Source organism: Rhinolophus hipposideros (assembly GCF_964194185.1).
Source record: "Rhinolophus hipposideros genome assembly, chromosome: 10".
Taxonomy (NCBI): domain Eukaryota; kingdom Metazoa; phylum Chordata; class Mammalia; order Chiroptera; family Rhinolophidae; genus Rhinolophus; species Rhinolophus hipposideros.
Window position 1 is genome coordinate 45,652,125 of NC_138056.1, and position 24,216 is coordinate 45,676,340.

The window sequence follows — 24,216 nt, forward strand, 5'->3', positions numbered from 1 at the left end:
AAACACAGAGTGAGATGAAGATCTGGAGAGGGAAAACATTTTTGGTAGCTGACAAAGCGGGTGCCCTGGGCTGGTCCTGTGGTGCTGCTTCCCAGGACCTCTTTCCCTTTCTTATCTTATCCTGTAGATCCACAGAAACTTCCAATTGATCCCTGAGAAAGTGACTTCACACACATTGTTACTACTGGCATGTTGAAGTACCCAATTCACAGAATTGCTGAAGTCAGTAAGAGTTAATGTAAAAGAACAGTTGTGAACCATTTTAAAGTTTACAAAACTTTTTTTTCAACACCCAGTCAAATCCTGACCCAGAAGTAAGAAAACTTGTAAACGTAGAATTAACTGTGTGTTGGATCATGAATTAGGAATCCCTGAAGTTACATAGGCACATTTATTATGCTTATTTGATATAAAAATGTAATTGCTATTTATATTTTAGACAGGAATATTTAAAATGTAAATGGGTTATTTGAGACAATTGGGGAGAATTCAGTGACTACTTAGCCACCCACTCTGGTATAGAAAAGAGATACCAAAAAAAGCTTTGTGGTGGAGGGAAGACCTAGGATGGGCCTTGAAGGATGGGGGAAATTTGCCTGGGTAAAAACCAAGAAGGTGGTGAAACCCTCAGCAAAACATAGCTGTGTGAAGAAAGTCACATGGTGTATGTGGGGAGTCTGAGACTTGACTCTGCTGAGAATCTGATGAGAAACAAGACAGGGCAGGACCAACTATAATTTTATATATATAATGTGATGGCTCAGTGTGAGGTCGGAGGGATAGTGGATGGGGGAGGGGGGTTCACAGTGTGAGGGATATAAATGATGAACGTCTAAGTATTACCTTGTCTTGTACACCTGAAACTAATAAATTAAAAAAAAATAAAAAATAAAAAAAGACAGGGCAGGACCCAAATTAGACCCTGTGCTCTCAGGTCCTAGACCCTGAGGATGTGAAGCAATGGGAGCCATTGCTAGATTCTTAGCGAGAGGAAAAAGAGCAAGAAGTAGACAAGGATTTTACAAGCGATGGCCAGAACTTTAGTGCTGTGTCTTCAAAGAATAGAAAACAGTCAACAGAACTCTTTTACTGATCACATCCTTCTAGTCTCTGTCAGCCCATTCTTTGTAATCACTATCATCACTTAATGGGCAAAACATCCAGTGAGATTTGATCATAAAAATATGTGCCTCTTTTATCTAAAATTATATGCAATGCCAGATTGTCAGAAAGTTTAATGGGATCCGTCCTTAAAGTTCCTTAAAAACTCTATCTGCTCTCTATCTGTTCTTCATTTTTTTAAACATGAAATCTGGGCAACCTTAAATGAGATTTTTTTTTTTTTTTGAGAAAGTGGTCCTGTTCCAAGTAATCTTTGAAGAAGTCAATTAGATTTGACAATCTGACAAAACCAGTGTTAAACCATTGGAGTAAAGGGAATTGTACCTCACTAATATATTTTTCTTAATAAATTGTCCCATTATGTTTTTGATTGGGTTTTTGATAACTTAAGATTTTTAAAGCTCTTGGCCATTTTTAAAAGACAGAATATTGACATGTAAAAAAGGAAGACTAAAAGTGTGTGTTTTTACATTAAAGGTGTTTTTCTACATGACACACACATATATTTTAATGAAATTATAGTTTAATCTGCCTCTTGCCATTCCCTTATTTAACTGAAATAAGATGTAAACATTACCAGGTAAATACATAGCTTTTAAAATGTTATAAATATAAATTAAATTAATTGAATGGATGTACTAGAATTTAAGCAATGCTTTATGTTTGAACATATTTCTTCTTCATATTATAAAATCAATGCTTGCAAATAGCTACTCAATGTTTATTATTGACAGTGTTAATATTACTATTTATAAAGTGATGAGAAGGCGCTGGGCTAAACATGTTACATGGATTTACATTTAATCATTGCATGTAGAACTTTTCTGTATTTTCCATTTTCTTTAGAAAATGTTTACCAAAGCAAAGTTACTGGGGCAAAGGGGATGAACAATTTTGAGGCCTTCTACAATGGAGTAGGGCAATTTAGCAGTAGAAATCATAGCATGCTTGTTTCTACATTTACCTGTGGGTGTTTTCATGCATAGTTTCTTTTATAACATATGTAATATGTCAATTTTCAAGTAGGCATTCAGAATTCTTCTTTATTATAGGTTCTACCAGTTGCCCAGGATGGAAATAAGAGCCAGTAGTCTACAGTTTTCAGAGGCAGTATCTCTCATAGAAGTAAAAATCTAAATCTAAGAACTCCTGTCCCCTGGATACTCCCCACAGTGAAATATGTTCATGCCTAATAATACGTGCATGGTGCCTACTTCTTTCTGGCTCACTGGCATCCCAGGGCTGGAGTCCCTGCACATCTGGTTCTCCATCCCTTTCAGCTCTATGTACCTGGTGGCTGTGGTTGGAAATGTCACCATCCTGGCAGTAGTAAAGGTGGAGCGCAGCCTGCACCAGCCCATGTACTTCTTCCTGTGCATGTTGGCTGTCATTGACTTGGTCCTGTCAACCTCTACCATGCCCAAACTGCTAGGCATCTTCTGGTTTAGTGCCCACAACATTGGCCTCAATGCCTGCTTGGCCCAGATGTTCTTCGTCCACTGCTTCGCCACTGTTGAGTCAGGCATCTTCCTTGCCATGGCTTTTGATCGCTATGTGGCCATCTGTGACCCACTACGCCATACCTCAGTGCTCACCCACACAGTGGTGGGTCGTTTGGGCCTGGCTGCCCTCCTCCGTGGAGTACTCTACATTGGACCCCTGCCCCTGATGATTCGCCTGAGGCTGTCCCTTTACCGGACCCAAATCATTGCCCACTCCTACTGTGAGCACATGGCCATGGTCACCTTGGCATGTGGTGACACAACAGTCAATGATTTATATGGAATGGGAATTGGCTTCCTAGTATTGATCCTGGATTCATTAGCCATCGCTGCCTCCTATGTGATGATTTTCAGGGCTGTAATGGGGCTGGCCAGCCCTGAGGCTAGGCTTAAAACCCTAGGGACGTGCAGCTCTCACATTTGTGCTATCCTTGTCTTCTATATTCCTATTGCTGTTTCCTCACTCACTCACCGCTTTGGCCATCATGTGCCTTCCCATATTCATATCCTTTTGGCCAACTTTTACCTCCTTATCCCACCCATTCTCAACCCAGTTGTCTATGCTGTCCGCACCAAACAGATTCGAGAGAGACTTCTCCACTTTCTTAAGGCAGCAGCTCAACCCAAGTGACCGTTCTGCATCTATAGAACATACAGATATTTAGGGGTGACAGGAAAAGACTGACTGGGTAAACTCATGTAATAAGACCCAAGCAACTAGACCTTACCTGAGTTGTGGAGATAAGTGTCTATGAGGATTGCTGGAATATATTCTATTCGACCGTGTATGTATTTTCTGAAAGTGGAGAAGGAAATAGCTGATAATGGAAAGGAGAAATCAGGGCACGAGTTTTTGTACTACAAATCCCTTTTCCTTTTGACATCATAAAATTAAGTACAATAGATATAAGTATACAGACCACAGAAATAGGATTGTTTCTATCTTTTTTGGTAAAGGATTTTTAGTTTTTCTTTGAAGAGTGGTTTGCACAATTTCTAGACAGTAAAATTATACTCTAACACATTCTTGAAGACAGTTTACAAATTCTATTAGTAAAGGTCTGGAAAAATTCAACTGTGTTGGCCAGCTTTTCCAATCCTATTAGCTTCCCACAGAAAAGGCCTTTTGTTGAGGATGGGGATGATATGAATGTGAAAAATCTTAATCTAATGAGACCTTACTTTTAATGGAAGTTAAATCCCAGTCATTTCCCCCATTTATAAAGATAGATGGAAATGTAATATCCCACATCTCCTCCTATTAATAGTTAAAGGGGAGCAGGGAGGAGGAGACAGAGAAGGACATTAGGAGATTTCATTTTGGAGGCCCTGGAATGGGATACATGAAGGACAGCAGCCACACTGAAATAGTAATAAAATTACATAGAGATTATTGACATGGAAGAGGTTGGCTGGAGAATGGAATAAAGGTGATGAAAATAAATAGAGACCCACTGGTAGATACAAACCTTGAAATAACTTCAGATCTGTCGTTGGAGAATTCTTGCTTCATATTTATTTTGTTTTGATCCTTTTTATGTTGATCATAGAAGTTCCATAATGAAATTATTTCAGGCTAGAAGCCTACAGAAGTTTTGTAGTAATTCATGAAAAACAGAATAAAGCAATCACTCCCAATTGTAGTGATTCAGAATTACGGTATGTCCATTTAAGTTCTAAAATGTTTCAGACTTTAAAATGTGCATTTAACCTCAGTTTAGAAACCATTACAAAATCTAAGAAAGCTACAGTGATTTAACCTTAGGTTAAGAATAAATCATATTAGTATTTTGAAAATATAATTTAAAGAAGCCAGAGCTAAAATTCAAGCCTCATATTTAAAAAAAAAAAAAAAGGAAAACTTAGAATATCATACTCTTTTTTAAAGTTTAGCTTAAAATCCTAATGAGTTTCAAATTTCTATTTCCTCAGAATCCTATTCTTAGACCTAAGGCTGGCTGGGCCATATTTATTTTTCTGCATTGTTTTCGAGTGATGGGTGTTCATCCCCCGTCTCCTTATCAAAGGCCCTGGAGTCCAGTGCCAAACCCAAGTCCATTTATTGGGTTTGAATGAACCCAATTATTATGAAGATAAAATTATGAACATAATTTTAATGCCAAATGTAATCTACCTGCTAATGTTTTTCTATTTTTTTAAAGTTTATTGGGGCAACAAATGTTAGTAAAGTTACAGAATTTTAGGTGTACAATTCTGTAATACATCATCTATATATCACATTGTGTGTTCACCACCCAGAGTCAGTTCTTCTGCTGATTGTTATTAGGAGTTGATGGAAAGATACTAGGAGTTGATGGAAAGATACTATAGAAGCCTCAGAGTTAGAAGCTTATTTTACAGAGTTATCTCCTAAACATGACCCTCGGCTTTGGAGAAAATGCAGAAAAAAATGATATTCAAATCCTTCAGTGACACCAATGCTGAGGGAAATGACAAGGAACCTTTGTAATTTCCTTTGTCATTATGCTCTTCGGCATAATGCCTAAAGTCCACTTATACTATGTAAGCACAGCATGTATATGGAGATCCAGGGCTTTTAATCTGGACTTCATTGCATTCAGTAGGATTAGTACTAACTTTCTAGCCAAATCTCAGAAATCCCATAATAAGGTGTTTCTCTCTAGATGGTCTTCTGGGTCTACCACAGACCAAGACCACATACCAATCATCTCTAGCTTCTTCATACGGTGATGAAGGATTAGGGGTAAAAAAGAGAAAATACCACCCGTATGTGTGCTCCTGCTCTATCCAGGGAGACTACACATGACAACACCCATGCCTATCAGACTCAGGATTTGAGTTTAGTTACAGTAGAGCATTACAATCCCACTGTCAACTGTAGCCATGGCTGCAGTCTTTCATGGTGAAGGGGCCATCTCAGAACAGGACGGAGGGGAATATATACAGTGGTGAATACACTACAGGGACGTGACATAAGTCCAATAATTGAATCTCTTTTTCAAAACCAACATCTTCTTTCTTCTTCACACAAATATCTCTGTTCCCTTTTTATCACCCCCCCCCCAGGTGAGAGTAAAAGACACTGTCATCAGCCCCTTTTGAGCCTTCCAAGTCTTCATGGAAAAGTGAAGATTAGAGAACATCTGAGGGAGGAGGCATATGTATGCTCATGTGTCCGGGTCATGTGGCACAGGTGGTTACGAACATGGGCTCTGGAATTACAATAAAGGGCAGAGATGGATCTGAACCAACACCTGTCAGACTTGAGATGTGTTGCACAATCTCAGCCTCAGTTTCCTCTTCTTTAACATGAAAGTAATGATGGGTTTGCTATAAGGATATAATGAGATAATGAATCTAAAATGTCTGCATAGTGCCTGACCCAAAGAAAAAAACAACTTGCCTTCTAATCACAATATTTTATTGTGCACTGAAAGGTCCAGGGAAGGGTGACGGCAGGAAAAATAACTGGAACAAGTTCCTGGAAAAGCCAGAGAATGTCTGCAATTGTGCCTCACTCCGGAAGCCTCACTCCAGAAAATTCTGTTCTTTGCTTCCCTGTAGGAAGTCGTATCAACAGAGCCAGCTTTCTTCTGCCTTCCTTGGCTGCCACAGTGCCCACTCACATACATCTGAGGCTTTTCAATTAGTGACACCCCACTAACAAATCTTGTAACAGCAAAAAGCTAAATACCTCCATATCTCCTTGTATAACAAGTAAAACATGTAAAGCACAGGCTCAATTCTGCAAAAATTTCATTGATTTCAGATTTTTATCTGTATCACCCACAATGGGGCTTAGAAGAAAAATAAATCAAGTCGACTTACAGAAAACAACACTTTAAACCAAATCCAATCTACTTTAATAATTCCTTAGTCCATTTCAATTTATAATTTAGCCTGATACAAGTTAGAAAACTCTAGGACAGGAGGCAGTTAATCACCCTCTTCCTTGTGTTAGGTTTAAAACTGCAGTAGCGGATGGGTGGGTTCTTATAAGATTGCCACCATGGCAGTCACATGGGAGAGGACTGTCTCCCGCTTCCTTGTTCCTTGGCTAGCCTCTGACCTCAGATACATCTTTTGCTGTAATTATGTTGCTTCTTTATACTGTGACCTATGACAAATGAACTCCTTCTACTAGATTCTCTGGTCCTATTGATCCACTGAGATTGCAGTCACATCACCTGGCAAGGACTGTCCACTCTGAATCTTTCTGGTGCTCATCCCTTCATCCCAACTGCAGGATCCTGTACTAACTGGCCACAATGATCCCTCTTCCTCTTTCTTAGCCAACCTCTTTATCTCACTGATGCCCCAGCAGTGCTTAGCATCCACTTCTATACCACTCTTGAGAGCCTTAGCTTAAGGAGTGAAAGACATGGTCCCAACAAATGTCCTTCCTCCTGCCAGGCACAAAAGGTGTTTGTGCCCAACCTAATCTGAAGCAAGGAGGATAAACCTGTTCTGCCAGACCAGATACCTTATAAATCTTGCCTTCTTTCTGGATCACGTTTTTGAACTTAAAAGCCAAGAATTTTGTGTCTTGCTAGAGAAGCGCACAGTAGGAGGTCACAGCTGCTCTGATATCCTTCTCTGACTGGATTCTAAAAGTGAGAATTCTAGGATAGAGTTTGAGAAATGATTCTGCAGAAGATCTAGAAATAAAAGTCTAATCGCTGAGGAACCTGGACTTCTGGAAATGTTGCCTGACCAATGCAAATCTCCTCTTTAGGGAACAATAGCTAATTGCTTACTTTTGTCGTCAGCAATGGAAGAAACCAACTCATTTGATTCAAATGGAACAAACACTAGCCAAGTATAAAATTTATTGTTACTCACAATTGTGAGCTGGATGAGAATCTTGGCAAGGATTCCTCCTTTTCAAGAAATATTTTCTGGTCCAATCCTAATTTGTTAGTTATTTGGGTATGAAAGTGAGAGAGCCATAATCTTATAAGGGATACAAGCATCTCACCATGTGCTGTAAGCAGATTAGATAGACACATGATATAGGTAAGGAAACAGATGGGTATATTTTCACTCAGAGGAGCAAATGTTATTCTCAATTTGGATTGTCCAAAATTTTTCAGATGCATCTAATGCTGTGAGGGCATTGTACTGTGCCATCAACATCAAACCAGAATTATAAGGAATCTTAGAGGGACTTCTTTAAGATGAAAAAAAAGGATCAAAAATATGAATAATAACGATAGATATGTAGTTATTGCCAAACAATTACTTACAATGTAAGTAGCTTAAATGCTCCAATCAAAAGATAGGGAGGCTGAATAGATAAGAAAATAAGACCCTTACAGATGCTGCCTACAAGAGACTTACTTTAGGCCAAAAGACACACACTGACTGAAAGTAAATGAATGGAAAAAGATATTTTTCATGAAAATGGAAATTTTTTATAAAGTTGGGGTAACAATAGATATACCAGACAAAATAGATTTTAAAAGAAATGCTGTAACAAGAGACAAAGAAAGACCCAGTAATCCCACTTCTGGGTATTCAAAGAAATCCAAAAAGTACTTGAGGGGACGTGTGCCTCCATATGCTCACTGCAGCACTATTTATATTAGCCAAGAATGGGGACAACTTGGTGTCCATTAATGAACGAATGGATAAAGAAGAGGTGGTACATTTATACAATGGAATATTACTCAGCCACAAAAAGAATAAAATCTTGTCATCTGCAACAACATGAATGGACCTAGAGGGTACTGTACTAAGTGGAGCAAGTCAGACAGAGAAAGACAAATGTCATATGATTTCACTTATATGTGGAATCTAGAGAACAAGATAAATGAACGAATGAAACAGAAACAAAATGAAACAGAAACAAGCTCAGATAGAGAGCATTTTGATGGTCTCTGGATCGGGGGGCAAGGTTGGGAAGATGGGTGAAGGTGGGGAGGAGATTAAAACAAATTGGTAGTTACAAAGTGTCTGGGAGGTTCTTTATCTGTCCTTTGATTCTAAATAACAGCTTTGCTGAGTAGAGTAATCTTGGTTGTAGGTTCTTACCTGTCACCACTTTGAATATTTCATGCCAACCCCTTCTGACCTGCAAAGTTTCTGATGAGAAATCAGCTGATAGTCTTATAGGAGCTCCCTGGTATGTAACTAACTGCTTTTCACTTGCTGCTATTAAGATTCGTGTTTGTTGTGTGTTTTTTTGTCTTTAACATTTGGCATTTTAATTATGATGTGTCTTGGTGTGGGCCTCTTTGGGTTCATCTTGTTTGCGACCTCTACACTTCCTGGGCTTGTATATTTATTTCCTTCACCAGGCTAGGGAAGTTTTCCATCATTATGGCTTCAAATAAGTTATCAATTCCTTGGTCTCTCTTCTTCTTCTGGTATCCCTACGGTGTGTCTCTTGGTACCCTTAATGATGTTCCAGAGGCCCCAAACTATCCTCAATTTTTAGGATTCTTTTTTGCAGTTCTGTTTGGGTGTTTTGTGCTACTTTATATTCAAACTCACTGATTTGATTCTCTGCTTCATCTAATCTACTGTTGATTCCCTCTGATGTATTCTTTATTTTAGTTATTGCATTCTTTATTTCTGATTGGTTCCTCTTTGTTTTCTATCTCCATTTTTATGTTTCCTATCTCTTTGTTGAAGTTCTCACTGAGATTATTGAGCATTCGTATAACCAATGTTTTGAACTCTATGTCTGGCAGATTGCTGTTTTGTTTAGTTCTTTACCTGGAGCTTTGTTCTGTTACTTTATTTGAAACATGTTTCTTTGTCTCCTCATTTTGTCTGCCTCCCTGTATTTGTTTTTATGTATTAGGCAGGGCTGTTATGCCTCCCAGTCTTAATAGAATGGCCTTATGTAGTAGGTGTCCTGTGGAGTCCAGTGACTCAGTCTTCCTGTTCACCAGAGCTGGATACTCCAGGTGTGTTCCTTGTGGTGTTGTGTGTGCCCTCCTGTTGTAGTTGAGACTTGGTTGCTGTTTGCATGTCAGTGGAAGGGATTGATCCTCAGGATTACTGGTTGTGAGTACTGGCCTTAACTACAGTAGAGGAGTTGTGATGCAGGATTCACTTTAGTAGGGCTCTGGTATCTGCCTTTGGGTATGTAATCCTTGGAAGAGAATAGGTGTTGTTCTGGCTCAGTCCAAAGTTGGCCACTGGGTATGCTAGCCCTGGGGCCTACCAGGAGGGACCCTGCCACAGGTCAAGTTCAGCCACAGTCTGTACCCTGCTGGAGCCACCTGGCATTAGCCACAAAGCAATCTGCAACTGGCCATGACAAATGCTGTGCTTGGAGGTGCCTCAAGAAGCCAAGTCTCAAACCAAAGCCAGCTGCTGCCGAAGCAGGACTTTGGGCTGTTCAGCAAGAGGTACGGGGCATGCTGAGGTCAGATGCTGATTGTTTGGAATTTATGAACCTAGGAGAGATGATAAGATAGTCTGAACCATGAGCTAAGACATGCCATTTGTATGGAAAAGCCCCTGGAATCAGCTTGAGTAGGCCTGTAAGTTAGGTGGGGCACAATCTCAGGGAATCACCAGGCCAGGAAAATAGTGTTAGCAAGGTTGATGGGGACTCAGCTATTGTAGCCACCAACACACTGGGTGAGGGGAGGGTTCAGCAAAGGAACAATGGCTTCTGCCAGCAATACTATGTGAAAGAAAGCTGCCCCTCTAGCCCTCACCCTAAAGCCAGATAATTCAGTTCCTCCCCATATGTCCCTAGCTCCTTTCCACCTATTGCCCCAGTGTTGGAGCTCAGGGCAAGTGAGTCTGTCAGGGAGTGAGTTTGTCAGTGAGTAAATCATGCACAGGCACTTTAAGAGGAGCACAATGGGACTCCAGAAGCATTTGTCTCACTCAGCCACAATTTCTGCTATTTTCACATCCAGAAGTTATCGGGACTTCTCCTTTCAGCACTGGAACCCTGGGCTTGGGATCCTGGTTTGGGGCTGTGACCCCTTGCTCCTCAGGGGGACCTCCACAGCTGAGATATTTCTTCCAATTTGTAACTGCCATATATGGGTGTGGCACTAGCCAGTTCCACATCTCTGCCCCTCTTTCCAGTCTTGAGGTGGCTTCTTCTGTTGTAGGACTTCTATTTAGCTAGACTTAAGATGATTCTTAATGATGGTTGTTCTATAGTTTAGTGGTAATTTTAATGTGGTCATGAAAGGAGGCAAGCACAACATTTACCCACTCTCCATCTACCCACTCTCCATCTTGACCAAAAATCTTGGGTTTGGGTTATTACTAATGTATTTGCTAAAATGTAGACTGAAGCTTGCCTTCCTTGTTTTGTTAACCTGTATTCTAACTCTGTCATTTGGGCATTTCAAAGCTATCAGTGAGCTGGAGGTGTCCTAGCTAAAATGGATGTCGGGGTCAGTCAAAGAACGATGTAGAGACATTGTTTAGGCAACTTACTGACAATTACTCAGGCTCTAGAAAATCTAGAAGTAGGGTGCAAGAATGATTGAAAATGTTTAATTAAGTTTGAATTAGTGCAAACACACTTTCTGTATCTTGTATTTAAGTAATGGTAAACTTCAAGTCTAAAAGTAGCATACATGCATTGTTCTCATGAGTGCTCCACCTAAGTATACAGTGTTAATATAAAATAGGAAATAACTCTCCTTTGACTATTTGTGAATAAAGCTAAGAGTGCTTTATGGTAATTTAAGTATGGTAATTGAATTCATATACTATTAAACTTCTATGCAGGATAAAATCACTCTGTGGAATGTATGTGTCACCTGAAAGTCAAGGTCATTCCTACACCAAACATGGGGACAAATCATATCTTGCAGCCTGGAAAGACGTATTTAGTCCATTATATTCAATTTACTAATTAACAATGACAGATAAACAATGAGTTTCCAGAACATACTGTGGAAAAATATCCACAAAATCTCAGCAGCACACAACACTAAAATGTATCTCTTATACACCAGGAGAATGGCAGAGATGACTTGGCTGATCTCAATTAAATTGATCATCCATCTGCAGGTCAGTTGAGAATCTGCTGATCCAAGTTGGGCTTGGCTGTTAGGCTCTGCTTCAACCTGCAGGTTAATGAGGCAGCTCTCTTCCACTTTCCTTGCATCTCTTTAGACCAGTGGGCTAACCATAGTATAGTCTCATGGCACAATAGAGTCAGAAGACAACAAGCCCCACGGTATAAGCAAATTTCAAGCCTCTGCTTATACCACATCTACTAACACCCCATTGACCAAAATGGTGCTAATAGCCAATCCCTTGTTTCGTACCACTTTTTTCATTGCTGCCCAATTGCCCTACCTCAATGTCTAGAGGACTGAGACACTTGGGAACTGACAAGAGATCCACTGAAACTCTTCATGTGCCTATGAGTCAAGCTGTGGCACAACAACATGGGCCTGGAGGGCGTGGAAATTCTTTTTATAAAACCTCAGGTTTTTTTCTTTTCTTACAATTGGAGAAACTCCTTTTAATTATTACTAAGGAAATAAAATGGTCACAAAATAAAAAAATAGAATAATGTGGTTATATAAATAGGCCTTCATGAAAAACTGCATGAGAAATTCTTCAAAAACTAACTGAAGGAACGTTCAATTATGAGAATACCCATTAGGAGACCAGGCATAAAGATAAATGAAATTTGGTATCATTTTTAGGGTATGCTGATAGAAGAAATAGTGGATTTTCTTTAAATACTCAGTCTTGAACTGTCAGGAGTTGGAGTGAAAGAAAGAGCTCACAATTCCAGCAATCGGCATTCTCTGGGTTATGTTATAAAACAACTCCCAAATCTCAAAGACAATAAAATCATCCTTGCTCATGTTACATGAACACTGTGGGTCAGCTGTGGCTATGTTCCAAGCTATGAGTCAGATTCACATCTGCTCCATCACAGGTCTAGGTTGAAGGAAAAGCTCTGATTGGCAACATGCTCATTCTTGTAGCAGAGATGAAAAGCAAAAGAGACTGAGCAAAGCTACACAAACACATTTTAAAGTTTCCGATTATTGTGACACATTTCAATGCCACTGAAATCCCACTGGCCAAAGAAAGTCACATAGAAAGATTTAACATTCCTGGAGTGATGAAATATCCTTCTCTGGGAGAGGAAAATGTTAGTAAATATCTGTGAACAATAATACAGTCTACAACTACATATTGGAACTATTTTCTTCTTTAGCTTCAGAAGTCTCAATTTTAAGAGTCAAGGTGTGTCCGTAGTCCATGGCCCAAAGATAATATTCTATTCATTGAACAAATACGTTTTGTTTTTACTTTTAAAACAAAGGCCATATGCATATGAAAAGTGATATGATGATATACATTTTTATAAAGGATGTCAGAAGGTTTCTTTGCTAATTGTCCATTAAAGTAATTGGCCTTTAGTATGGGTCAGAAATAAACTGACTTAGTGGAAGGTATAAGTCTCTTTAGAAGAGGAACTGTCCAACTTAAAGCTAATAACATTGGGTAATAGTGGGCTAATGAGTGCCAGAGAATAGAGGCCACTTATCAGAAGAGATATAGAGGCAATTTCAGTAGTAGATGTGGTAGTAGCCTTTGGGTCACAAAATTTGTGGTTCAATTTTTCACTCATCAGCTGGATAAAGAGCTCACCAAAATCTCAGCTTCTTGTACGAATCTCACCCAATATTCCTACCATATTTCACCTAGATGACAATAGCACTTTGGAAGGTTCTCTGATTTCCTGAATCATGTGATGAGTGTATAAGATAGGACAGTCAAACCTCTGCTATTAGACAGATAATAGGGACACACCTGGTTTGATCTGATTGGTGGATCTGTGAGAATGGAGACTGCAATTTCCCTATTTGAGATCTTTCCACTCTTAATCCAGCATCCACTCAGTACTGGACTGGTGGGTAAGAGAAAAAAACGTATCCATCTACACATCCTTTCTCCGGAATAGACTGAGCACATGATCACGAATCTGCTTGGTCTTGATGCCATAGATAATGGGGTTGATCATGGGGGGGAAAAGAAGATAGAAGATAGCAAGAAGTATATGGATGTGAGGGGCAGCTTGGCGAGCTACACGGTGCATGACTGAGGAGATAACTACAGGTGTGTAGGTGGACAAGATGGCACCTATGTGAGACACACATGTCCCAAAAGCCTTGTAGCGGGCCTCCTGAGAGGCGAGCTGTAGAACTGCCTGAAGGATGAAGATATAAGACAGGATAACAAAGAACAGGTCCAACACCACTATAAACATGGCCACAGCAATGCCATAGATATTGTTGAATCGAGTGTCCCCACAGGCCAGCCTTACCACAGCCATGTGCTCACAGTAGCAGTGAGCAATTACAGGGCCTCGGCAGTAGTGGAAGCGTCTGAGCAGAAAGGGGAGTGGAGTCATTAATGCCACAGCCCGAGTCATAGCAACCATGCCAATCTTGGTGATAAGGGACCTGGTTAGGATCGTAGTGTAGTATAGTGGCTTACAGATGGCCACATAGCGGTCAAAGGCCATGGCCAGCAGCATTGCTGACTCCATGATGGAGAAGGAGTGGAGAAAAAACATCTGGACTAGACAGGCATAGAAGTTGATCTCCTGATCTCTGAACCAAAAAATGGCCAGCATTTTGGGAAGTGTTGTAGAAGTGACGATGAGATCAGTGGCTGCCAACATGGCCAGAAAGAGGTACATAGGCTCGTGGAGGGCTGCATCAACTCGGATAACAAAGAGGAGCATGCAGTTGCCTAGCAGGGCCAGAGTATAGGCGAAGCAGAAAGGAATGGAGATCCAGATATGTAGGTGCTCCAGGCCTGGAATTCCTATCAACAAGAAGGCAGCTGGATGGGGTAAGGTGATATTGGAGACTAACATGGCTTGTGGAAATTCTCCTTGTCAGTTTTTATGGGGCTTCTTCATCTTCTGTATAAACTTTCTTGGCAGGATTACATTTTGTTCCCATTGCTAGACTTTAAATAAAATCAGATAGTAGGCCTCACAGACATTCTCATGGAAGAGCATAATCATGTTTTCTTCCCTTAAGAAACTTTGAATCTCATTAAGTAGATAGAATATTAAACAGGATCAGAACTGATATTACAAGACAACTTTCATAAAGAAATGGAGAGAAGGTAGTGTTTACTGTGTTGGTGGTGATGACAGGAGCACCTTGTTAAAAGAAGTAAAAATATGTTTAAACCAATTCACTTTTTCAGAATATACATTGGTACCATTCTACATGATAATCAAGCTAAGCTCACAATCACAAAAGCCAATTTTCTGTCCTAAAATCTCAGGCTTGGGTCTCTGTATAAGGTGAATAAAACTTGCAATTTCTAATGCCCCTATTAATTTCACAATCTGGATATTTTTCTCTAGCCCCACTCTATCTAATATGGTGGCCACTAACCACATGTGGCAACTTAAATTTATTAAAATAAAATAGCCACATGTGACTGATGCCACCATATTGGACTATTCAGACACAGAATATTTCCATCATTGCAGAAAGTTCTACCGAAGAGAACTGCTCTAGGATATATCTTCCAGGTCCTTTCCACGTCCACATGTCTGTAGACACAGCCCTGCCTCCAACTTCCTGGGAAAATGAGGAGCTTCCTCTTTTGGTTCTCCTCCATCTAAATTCACATTAACCACTCTATTCATGTGGCTCCTCCTCGACTCATCTTCCAGCTCCTTCATTTTCATTACAGGAGAACTTTCTCATTTTTAGCAAGACTGATATCTGTCTTCCATAACAAATGCCTTTTATTCTTAACAGTCTTTCATCTTTTCCTCTTCTCTTGCTCATTTTCTTTTTACTTTTTTCAAATCTTTAAACTTTGAGGTTGCCCAGTTTTTACACAGCCACTTTTCTTACAGAATCCAGTTAATGTGGTTTTTACAAGCACCAAATAGGATAATGTATTTAAAACATTTACCACATCACTGAACAAAGCAAGTACTGAAAAAATTTGGTCTCCTTTCAATATAAGAAAACTTAAGTTTTTGGAAATTTAATATCTCTAAAGTATCATAATTAATAGTGTTAGACAACTGAGTTTGTGTTCTTGCTTTCTCCAGTTCTTATGTCCTGAATAACTAGGCTTTGTTACTTCCATCTAAATGCCTTATAAGCAACACACATTCAGCATATCCAAACAAACTAATTTCCTTCTGTGCTGTATGGAAAAATTTTAGAATGTGAATATTTGGGATCAAATCATGACTGCCCTTTACACTAACTGCATGACCTTGCACAAATCACTTATATCCAAGCCTCCGTTTCCTTCTCTGTATGGGGTATAGCAATGCCCAAACTTTATGGAGATTTTGGGGAGGGTACATGGGATCATGCATAAAATTCTCTTGTATAATTCTTTAGTGTTTGCATAGCCTTATTTATCATTTCCACCTCTCTTCCTCCACAGAACTACATATTTATTAAATCGTTATGTTCATTAATATTCTCCCTCCTATCTTCTCCTTCTATTACTTCATATCTCTGTTTCTCTTCACAGAAATCTAGAAATGCTTATATTCAGTCTCAACTCTCTCAAATGTCACTTGATAATGAAACAGTCCCATCTGGATTCCATCTCATTATTTCTGTAAAACTACTCTCAGCAGGACCACCAATGACCTCCATGATGATGATGCCATTGTAACTCATCTGCTTTCATGCAACTTGACCTCTCAGCATTTTTTATCTGAATTGACAACTCTCCTTTTTAAAAACCCTCTTTTCTACAACAACACTACTGTTTCCTACTTCATTACCTTCTTATTTTAATCTTCTTTGCCTTATCTCTGAATATTGAATTTTTTCAGGGCTCAGTATTGAGCTCTGTTCAATTTTATATTCACAAAGCACTCAGTAAATATATTCAGTAAATTTACTGAAAAAATAAATATTTTTACTAAGAGGGTTAACAATAAATTCATGAATGAAACAGACTGTTGAGTAGAACAAATTTTCTAAAGGCTTGAAAAGGATAATAAAAGAACATAACCAAATTACATAGAATAATAATTACTTTTATAAAAAATAAGGTGATGAGGATAGGAAATCTTGGAGCTGGAGGAAGGGGAATGTAGCAATCTAAAATAAAGAGATCAGGATAGGCCTCATTGGGTAGGGAATTTGAGCAAAACTTGAATGAGGTGAGAAAATAAATCAGCCCGGTTTTTTAAAAGTCAGAACCTCAGGTTCCATGCAGCTGGTTTATGTGGAAAAAATTATAACAGGGAGCAAGAATGGGATGAAAGGGTGAAACAATAAAGCATAGAATCACATCCAAAATTGCATTACTAAGCCCGATAATGTGGGATCAACAATGTCCAATCCCACATGAAAAATCGTATAGAAGGCACCTCAGAATTTTGTGTTTGAGACATGAAAGAGAGGTATATTTATCCACTGGGCCCACCCTACTCCACCCCCGCTCAAGGGTGGACCCAAAGTGTTAATTCCTTGTACTTCAGATTCACACATGTTCTAGAATAGCTGAGATGTCTTCAGGTGCCCCATTCAATGGAGCAGAGAAACCCAGGGGCAGATTATGGCTGAGTTAGTTGCAATCAGGTTATACCTGCACCGAAGTGGTTGCCACAGCATCAGCTAAAACAAAAAGGTAACGCAAGGAAGTGAGATAGGCATAAAAGATGGAGGATATAGGGAATTACCTCTGTGAAGAAAAGCAAACAGTCAGACCAAATGCCCTAAGACAGAAATATGACTGATATCTAAAGCTCAGCTATGATACCAGTGTAGCCAGATGATGTGAATGAATGAGACATTTATAGAAATCATAAAGATGGGACCAGATCATGGTAGGCCTTGTAAGCCTTTGTAGGAACTTTGCAAAGGCTTCTCATTTCTCTCACAGTTTTCTGAGCAGAAAAAATGACATATCTGACAAATTTGTTTTAAAGTTTTCTCTGTCTTTTATGATGAAAGTAGTATGAAAAGGTAAACGTAAAGGCAGAAAAACAGACTCTGGAGGCTATTACAGTCATCAGGGAAGGACGAATTTGGCTAAGAATCAAGGTGGCAATGTATGTGGTGAGAAGCTATCAGATTTTGCATATATTTAAGAAATGCCATGAGATTTTTTTGACAGGTTAAATACAGGTCATAAAAGAAAAGGCAGTCAAAGATAAGACCAGAATTTTTAGCTTAAGCAACTAAAGAAAGGAGTTGCTGTCAACTGAGATGAGGAAAGATTTGGAGGGGGAGATCAAGAACTTAATTTTGAATATGTTGTGTTTAAGATGCCTATCAGAAATGTAAAACATGTTGATATATTTGGATATATACACCTGGAGTTTAAGACAGCGATTTGGGCTGCTGATGACCACATTGCAAATGGATAACATTAATAGCTATGAAACTGATTACCAAGATAGTGAATGTTCATAAAGAAAAGTGAGCCAAGAACTGAATTCCAACATGAAGAGCTGGAGTGGAGAAGAAGATGGGTTGAATGAAGAGTCAGCAAAAGAGACTGAGAGTGGGCAATCTACCAGAAAAGTTCTCACAATGATGTTCTCTCTTGATAGGCTATTGAATGTAGTGGATTAAGGAGGAGAAAACTATTACCATGTTAAATGCTACTGATGAGTCAAATAATTCCAAAACAGAGAATTGGCTTTGGGTTTGGACATGCAGTGGATTGGCTACATTGGCAAGAAAAACTTTGCTAGAACAAAAGGAGACAAAGCCTTATTTTACTGAGTTAAATGAGGGGGGGAAATGAAGTCGGTTAACATAGCTCACTGTTTTGAGGAGGTTTGTTGCAAAGGCCAACTGTAAAAAGGGCCCTGATAACTGCAGGGGGTAGTGGAGTTAAAAGAAGGTTGTATGTATATATATATGTGTGTGTGTGTGCATATATGCATGCATAGGTGTGTGGGGGTCTGTCGGGGTGTTCAATTGTTTTTAAGAAGGAAGAGAAAATGGTATGTTTTTAAACAGAAGAAAATTATCCAGTAACAAAGGAAAACTTAAAATAAAAGAGAGAAAGGAGAATATTGCTTCAGAAAAGTCCTTGAACATCACCCTCTTTCTAGGCATTCTACTTGTTTACCACTGATTTAGTGATCAGATCCTAAAACTTCACATATCAGTTTCCACATCTGACCTTCTCTCTAAGCCATAGACTAGTATATCCAACTGTCTACTTAATATGCCCACATAACAGTCTCATAGATATCTCAACCTATCATGCATGAGGCAGAAATCTTGACTTCTTCCCTCTATGTGCATTCCGTATCTCAGTATATAATATTCTCTCCAACTGGTTTCTCCACCTAGAATCAAGTCATCCTTGATTATACCCTTACTTCCTGCACCATATTCAATCTACCAGCAGGTCTAATGCAACCAACCTTCCACAGTAAATCAAATTGCCTACTCCATTTTAATTGCCACAACACTTATTCAAGACACCATCTCTCATTTACTATTGAAACAGACTCCTAAAAAGTGTGCAGATTTCTACTTTTGTGCTCTAATATCTATCCTTCTACAAATACCCAACATATTGTGAAGTGAAGAGACTTGGAGTGAAGGGACTGTGACTTACTCACTTCTATAAATGCAGCCTCTAGCATATACATTAAGTGTTGAATATTTCACCAAATGAAGCGTGAACACGAGACTGAAAATGTCTCCTCACTATTTCAGAAGATCTCCCTATCTAACCCAAACCCAGAATAGTTGATTATCTTCCAATTTAACATTCAACCAGGACAGAAGTTCTAAGAAACCCTAACCAGCCTTGGTTATATGCATCAGAATAAAATCCTCTTTCCAATGAAAGTAATATTTGCATATCTTTGATAGGAACAAGCACTTTGACTTTGTAAGGAACAAACTATAACAGTAGGAAATTTCATTTTTCAGTTATATCTTCAGTGGCAAGAACAGGGCCAGGTAGATAGCAGACACTCTATAAATAACTAATGATCCCACATAGCTGTTGCAACTTCACCCTCAGTAAATATGCATTTTTCCATAAAACCAAACATATTTCACTTTATCTCTGAGTCTCTACATCTTCCTGATCTGTCCACCTTCTGATCTTAAATAACTACCCTGTGACCTGTTCATTCTTCCTCACACAAAGAAAAAGTTATCTGTTCTATCCAATTTCCCCAAAAAAATCACACGGTGTCCAACAGTGCATGACCCTTATTTTTGTTGAAACTTATCCAAAATATGCACCACCCAGAATAAGAATCTCAGAGTAGGGGAGTGAATAAAGCCAGTGTTCCATCCCTAACATCCAGAATCCAGGAACTTGCTCTGTAGAAAACGTTTTATCCTGCCTGTACTCTGTTTCAGAAGCCAAAACGTCTACATGAGATCACAGAACTTGTCTTCTATTTTTTTTGTTTTTTTTTTTTCACAAAAGTGCTTAAATTAGTCTCCAAATACAGAAAACACTCAGTTAATACTTTCATCTATTTCATAATCTATATCTATATCATAAGAGGATATCAGAAGATGAATTTGAACAATTAAGACCCAGAAACAGGAAGTGAGATAGTCACTCACCTAAGGTCCTTCAAAAATGTGGCTTGTAGACAAAGAACCAATAAGAAATGTATTTCTTACTTCTCCCTGCATCTTCCTAGCTGAGTCTTCATCTTCTCTCTGCTAATGCAGAAGTCTCCTGATTGGGACAAGGATACTGGTGTGGGTGGGAGGAGAAATGACAGCAAGTGAGAAGTGACAAAAGGATCTCCCAAAAGGATCCAAGCTAGAATAATCAGCTAAGACTTCCTGGAGATGAACCACAGTGTTTGGCATAGAAAAAAGGCAGGCATCCTCTGTAGTGGAGGAAGTGTCTGGAGTTTGTAGACAAAGCATTTATTTGTGTGGAACTATCAGGACTTATGCTCCCTCGATTGAAGAGTCAAAATAGAGGCAATAAAGGAAAGGGGGAAGGCAAGGAGCTGATTGAGGGGTGTAAATGTCTAATTATGACATTGTTTTGTATACCTGAAACTAATTTTAAAAAATGAAGGAAAATAATAGATACGTGGCTGGAGGAGAGCAGTATCAACTAGCACAGTTCTTCTGTGGAACAATCTAGCAATACACTTCAACAGCCTTCATAATATTTATATTGTTTGGCCTAGTCATAAACACTGAGGACATTGTGCTATGTGAAATAAAGCAATCACAAAAAGAAAAAGAAAAAAGAGTGCCCCCATCCTCTCCCATTTACCACACCTCTGTCATCTCTATTCTGTTTCTGCTAGTCCAGCTCTGTCCACAATCCAATGCACCCTATGCACCCTTCTTCTAGTGAAAGACGTTTGGGAAGAAGGAAGATAGAAAGAGAGCTACTGCCTTTATCCTCTCAAACTTATGCTCTTCTCACAAAAGGATGTGGAGGCAGGCATTGCTATACTTAAGGAGTGTCCTCAGGGGTCATGGAAGGCTCTGGCCTATTCTTTAGAGATTGACACATAAGGACTCCTCTGACCCAGAGCTCTCACCCCTGAGGGTTCTGCCAGGTCATGCCCCCTCCCTTTTTGTGGTGCTAAGTCATGCCTCCCAGGCGTCATGCAAAACACTCCAGAGACTGCACTTCCGGTAGAGGCTGGTCTTTGATGTGCATCTACTTAAACCTCTACTCCCTCCTTTCAGTGTCCCCTAAAAAAGAGAGTCTCATTAAAATACACCAGAAGCTAAACATTAATGAATACCAACTATAATTTTATATATATAATGTGATGGTTCAGTGTGAGGTCGGAGGGATAGTGGATGAGGGGAGGGGGGTTCACAGTGTGAGGGATATAAATGATGAACGTCTAAGTATTACCTTGTCTTGTACACCTGAAACTAATAAATTAATTAATTAATTAATTAATTAATTAAATAAATAAAATATATAATCAGCAATGAGTCTATGGCCCAGAGGGCAGGAATTCAGCTACTGTCTGTTTATTTATTTACTGATATTTTTAAGCTTTCCACCTATCCCAACTATGCTCAGAAGAAAACAAGCAAGAGGTTTGTACCACATAGGAACTAAAAGTAGAATATCATTGCCTTTTTTTGTTTGTTTTGGTTTGTTGTGTTTTTGTTTGTTTGTTTTAGGAAATTATGAAAGCAGAAATGGGACACAAGCATAAATGTGTCTCTAGGTTATTGCTACACCCTTCCCTCTTTGACTGCTTCCAACCTTCCATACCCCATCTGACATTGACCTGGGAATCTTCCTTCAAAGCTAAATATGTATAGGCAGATACATAGAGATAGAGAGAGATACACTGATATATAATTCCTAGAAAAACAAGGGCGTCATAAGATAAAAGTAGAAGAATGCATTTGTGGAAGAAAGTGAGACAGGTTAGTTAGCATGTCGTTAGATAGACAGGGAGGTCCCTGGTAGAAATAAACAAAGATAGCCATATCCTAAAACTCCAGGTTTTAAAATCACTCCTTCATTCCAGAACAAAATGTAACAACGCCCTGAGGTTAATCATAAAATTCCTTTTGGCAAATGGAGCAGATCTGATAAGAGTGGGTTATTTTGCTAATTCCTTCAGATGGGCAAGCAGAACAAACCTGGTAGACGAATTTCATTAAAAGACGCCAGCTCCCCTTCCCTAAGCAAGCAAGGGAAGGTATAAATGTAAGAGCTTTTGCCTCAGTCACTGGGCACCCCCATTCGGGACCCCCTCCAACTTGGGAGCTCTGACCCTTTGCTTTCAATAAACTGTCCTCTTTTTAAAACTCTTTGCCTCTCATGGGTCTGTGTTTTCATTCTTCAGTCTCACAAGACACGATCCTTGTACTCACTCACTCCAAAGTCCCCTACATCATTTGGGGACTCACAGAGACATATTTTTACTTCAATAATGTATGAAGGCTTCTGTGACCACACAAATTCTAGTTTTAAGGATTAATAATAAAGGAATTCTCTAGTATGTATGTAAGTTTGCTTGGAAAGAGGGAAGGCGAGAGAGAGAAACGCAGGATGATATTCCCATATCCCATCTGCTTTGCCTACCTATTTTTTCCACGATACTGAACCTAGGGATGGGGAGTTCAGAAAACACAATCTATTGTACTTAGCATTTCCTTCTTTGTTTCAGGACATAGATATAAGTGCAACATCCCTTCCTTAATAATTTATGTATTCCCAGCCCCTAGCACAGACTTGAAACAGATTTGGTACTCAACGATATTTTGTGAATGGATTAGTCATGGCATTGTACACCAGAGACTGGACATTAATGAATGCCAACTATAATTTTATGTGTATAATGTGATGGCTCGGTGTGAGGTCGGGGTGGTGGTGGATGGGGGGAGGGGGGTTCACGGTGTGAGGGATGTAAAAATAAAATAAAATAAAACTTAAAAAAAAAAAAAAAAAAGAATTCACATTTTTGGGGCAGGCCCGGTGGCTCAGGCGGTTAGAGTTCCATGCTCCTAACTCCGAAGGCTGTCAGTTCAATTCCCACATGGCCAGTGGGCTCTCAACCACAAGGTTGCCAGTTCGATTCCTCGAGTCCCACAAGGGATGGTGGGCAGTGCCCCTGCAATTAAAATTGAACACGGCACCTTGAGCTGAGCTGCCGCTGAGCTCCCAGATAGCTCAGTTGGTTGGAGTGCGTCCTCTCAACCACAAAGTTGCTGGTTCGACTCCCACAAGGGATGGTGGGCGGTGCCCCCTGCAACTAGAAATGGCAACTGGACCTGGAGCTGAGCTGTGCCCTCCACAACTAAGACTGAAAGGACAACAACTTGAATCTGAACGGCACCCTCCACAACTAAGATTGAAAGGACATCAACTTGACTTGGAAAAAAAGCCTGGAAGTACACACTGTTCCCCAATAAAAGTCCTTTTCCCCTTCCCCAATAAAACCTTTAAAACAAACAAACAAAAAATTCACATTTTTGGTGAAAACAAAAGATACATCTATGTGCAAAGAAAGGACTGAATGATGTATAAAGAAATGTCAGAAGACATGTCTTATTTAAAGTGTTTAATAAGAGGTATTGGACATGAGAATGTATAGGTCAAAAGCAGTCAAAGAATACATAGGCTGACTCAGAGGAAAAAATAAATTTTAACAAGCAAAACTGTCTGACTTGGAAGCAATAGCACAGGAAGATCATGAGCTCCCCCAAACTGGTAGTGTTTAGGCAGAGACTAGACACCAACTGTCAGCCTGTATAGGCATTTCTGCCTCAGATAAAATGTTGGTCCTTATCTGGGTCCTGAGTGGACAGTTCACCAAATCCCAAAGACTTAAAATAGAAACTCAGACACACAGTCTTCTTTTAATAAACAAACTTGAAAGCATCTTTGTGTCTTTAGGTGACTTTGCCAAGAGGAGAGTAGGTTAAGCCTTTGTCAAGCCTTTGATAGGAGAGTTGACTCTGAAGAGATAGCAAAGTCAACAATTTCAGTCCAGAGGCTACCAGAGGATACACACCCATGAGTCCTGATCAGACTGGTGACTGTGAGTTTCGGGACATCATTGTTTTTTCATTATATCAGGAATAAACTAAACATGGAGAGTCTGGCAGCCCTCTACTTCCTATCATACCTCCAACGTATTCCAGTATTCAACCTGTACCACACTTTCTCCACCTGCTCCTCACTCTTCATTTAT

At 39.5% G+C, this 24,216-nt stretch overlaps 2 protein-coding genes across 2 annotated transcripts in view; one reads left to right on the forward strand and one right to left on the reverse strand.

Moving 5' to 3' along the window:
- LOC308503424 (olfactory receptor 52I1-like) overlaps window positions 1-14,448 on the reverse strand; it is a gene marked incomplete at both ends in the record, with an annotated part of 65,503 nt that extends 51,055 nt beyond the window's left edge. Inside the window, one exon of the mRNA XM_081062716.1 lies at window positions 13,508-14,448. Coding sequence (XP_080918842.1) covers window positions 13,508-14,448 — 941 coding nt within the window. The remainder of the gene's footprint in view (window positions 1-13,507) is intronic.
- On the forward strand, window positions 2,302-3,255 carry LOC308503808 (olfactory receptor 52M1-like; the record flags this gene model as incomplete). The annotated part of the gene is made up of 1 exon (XM_081063473.1): window positions 2,302-3,255. One exon carries the CDS (start codon window positions 2,302-2,304, stop codon window positions 3,253-3,255), a length of 954 nt encoding a protein of 317 aa, XP_080919599.1.
- Window positions 14,449-24,216: the final 9,768 nt, after the last annotated feature.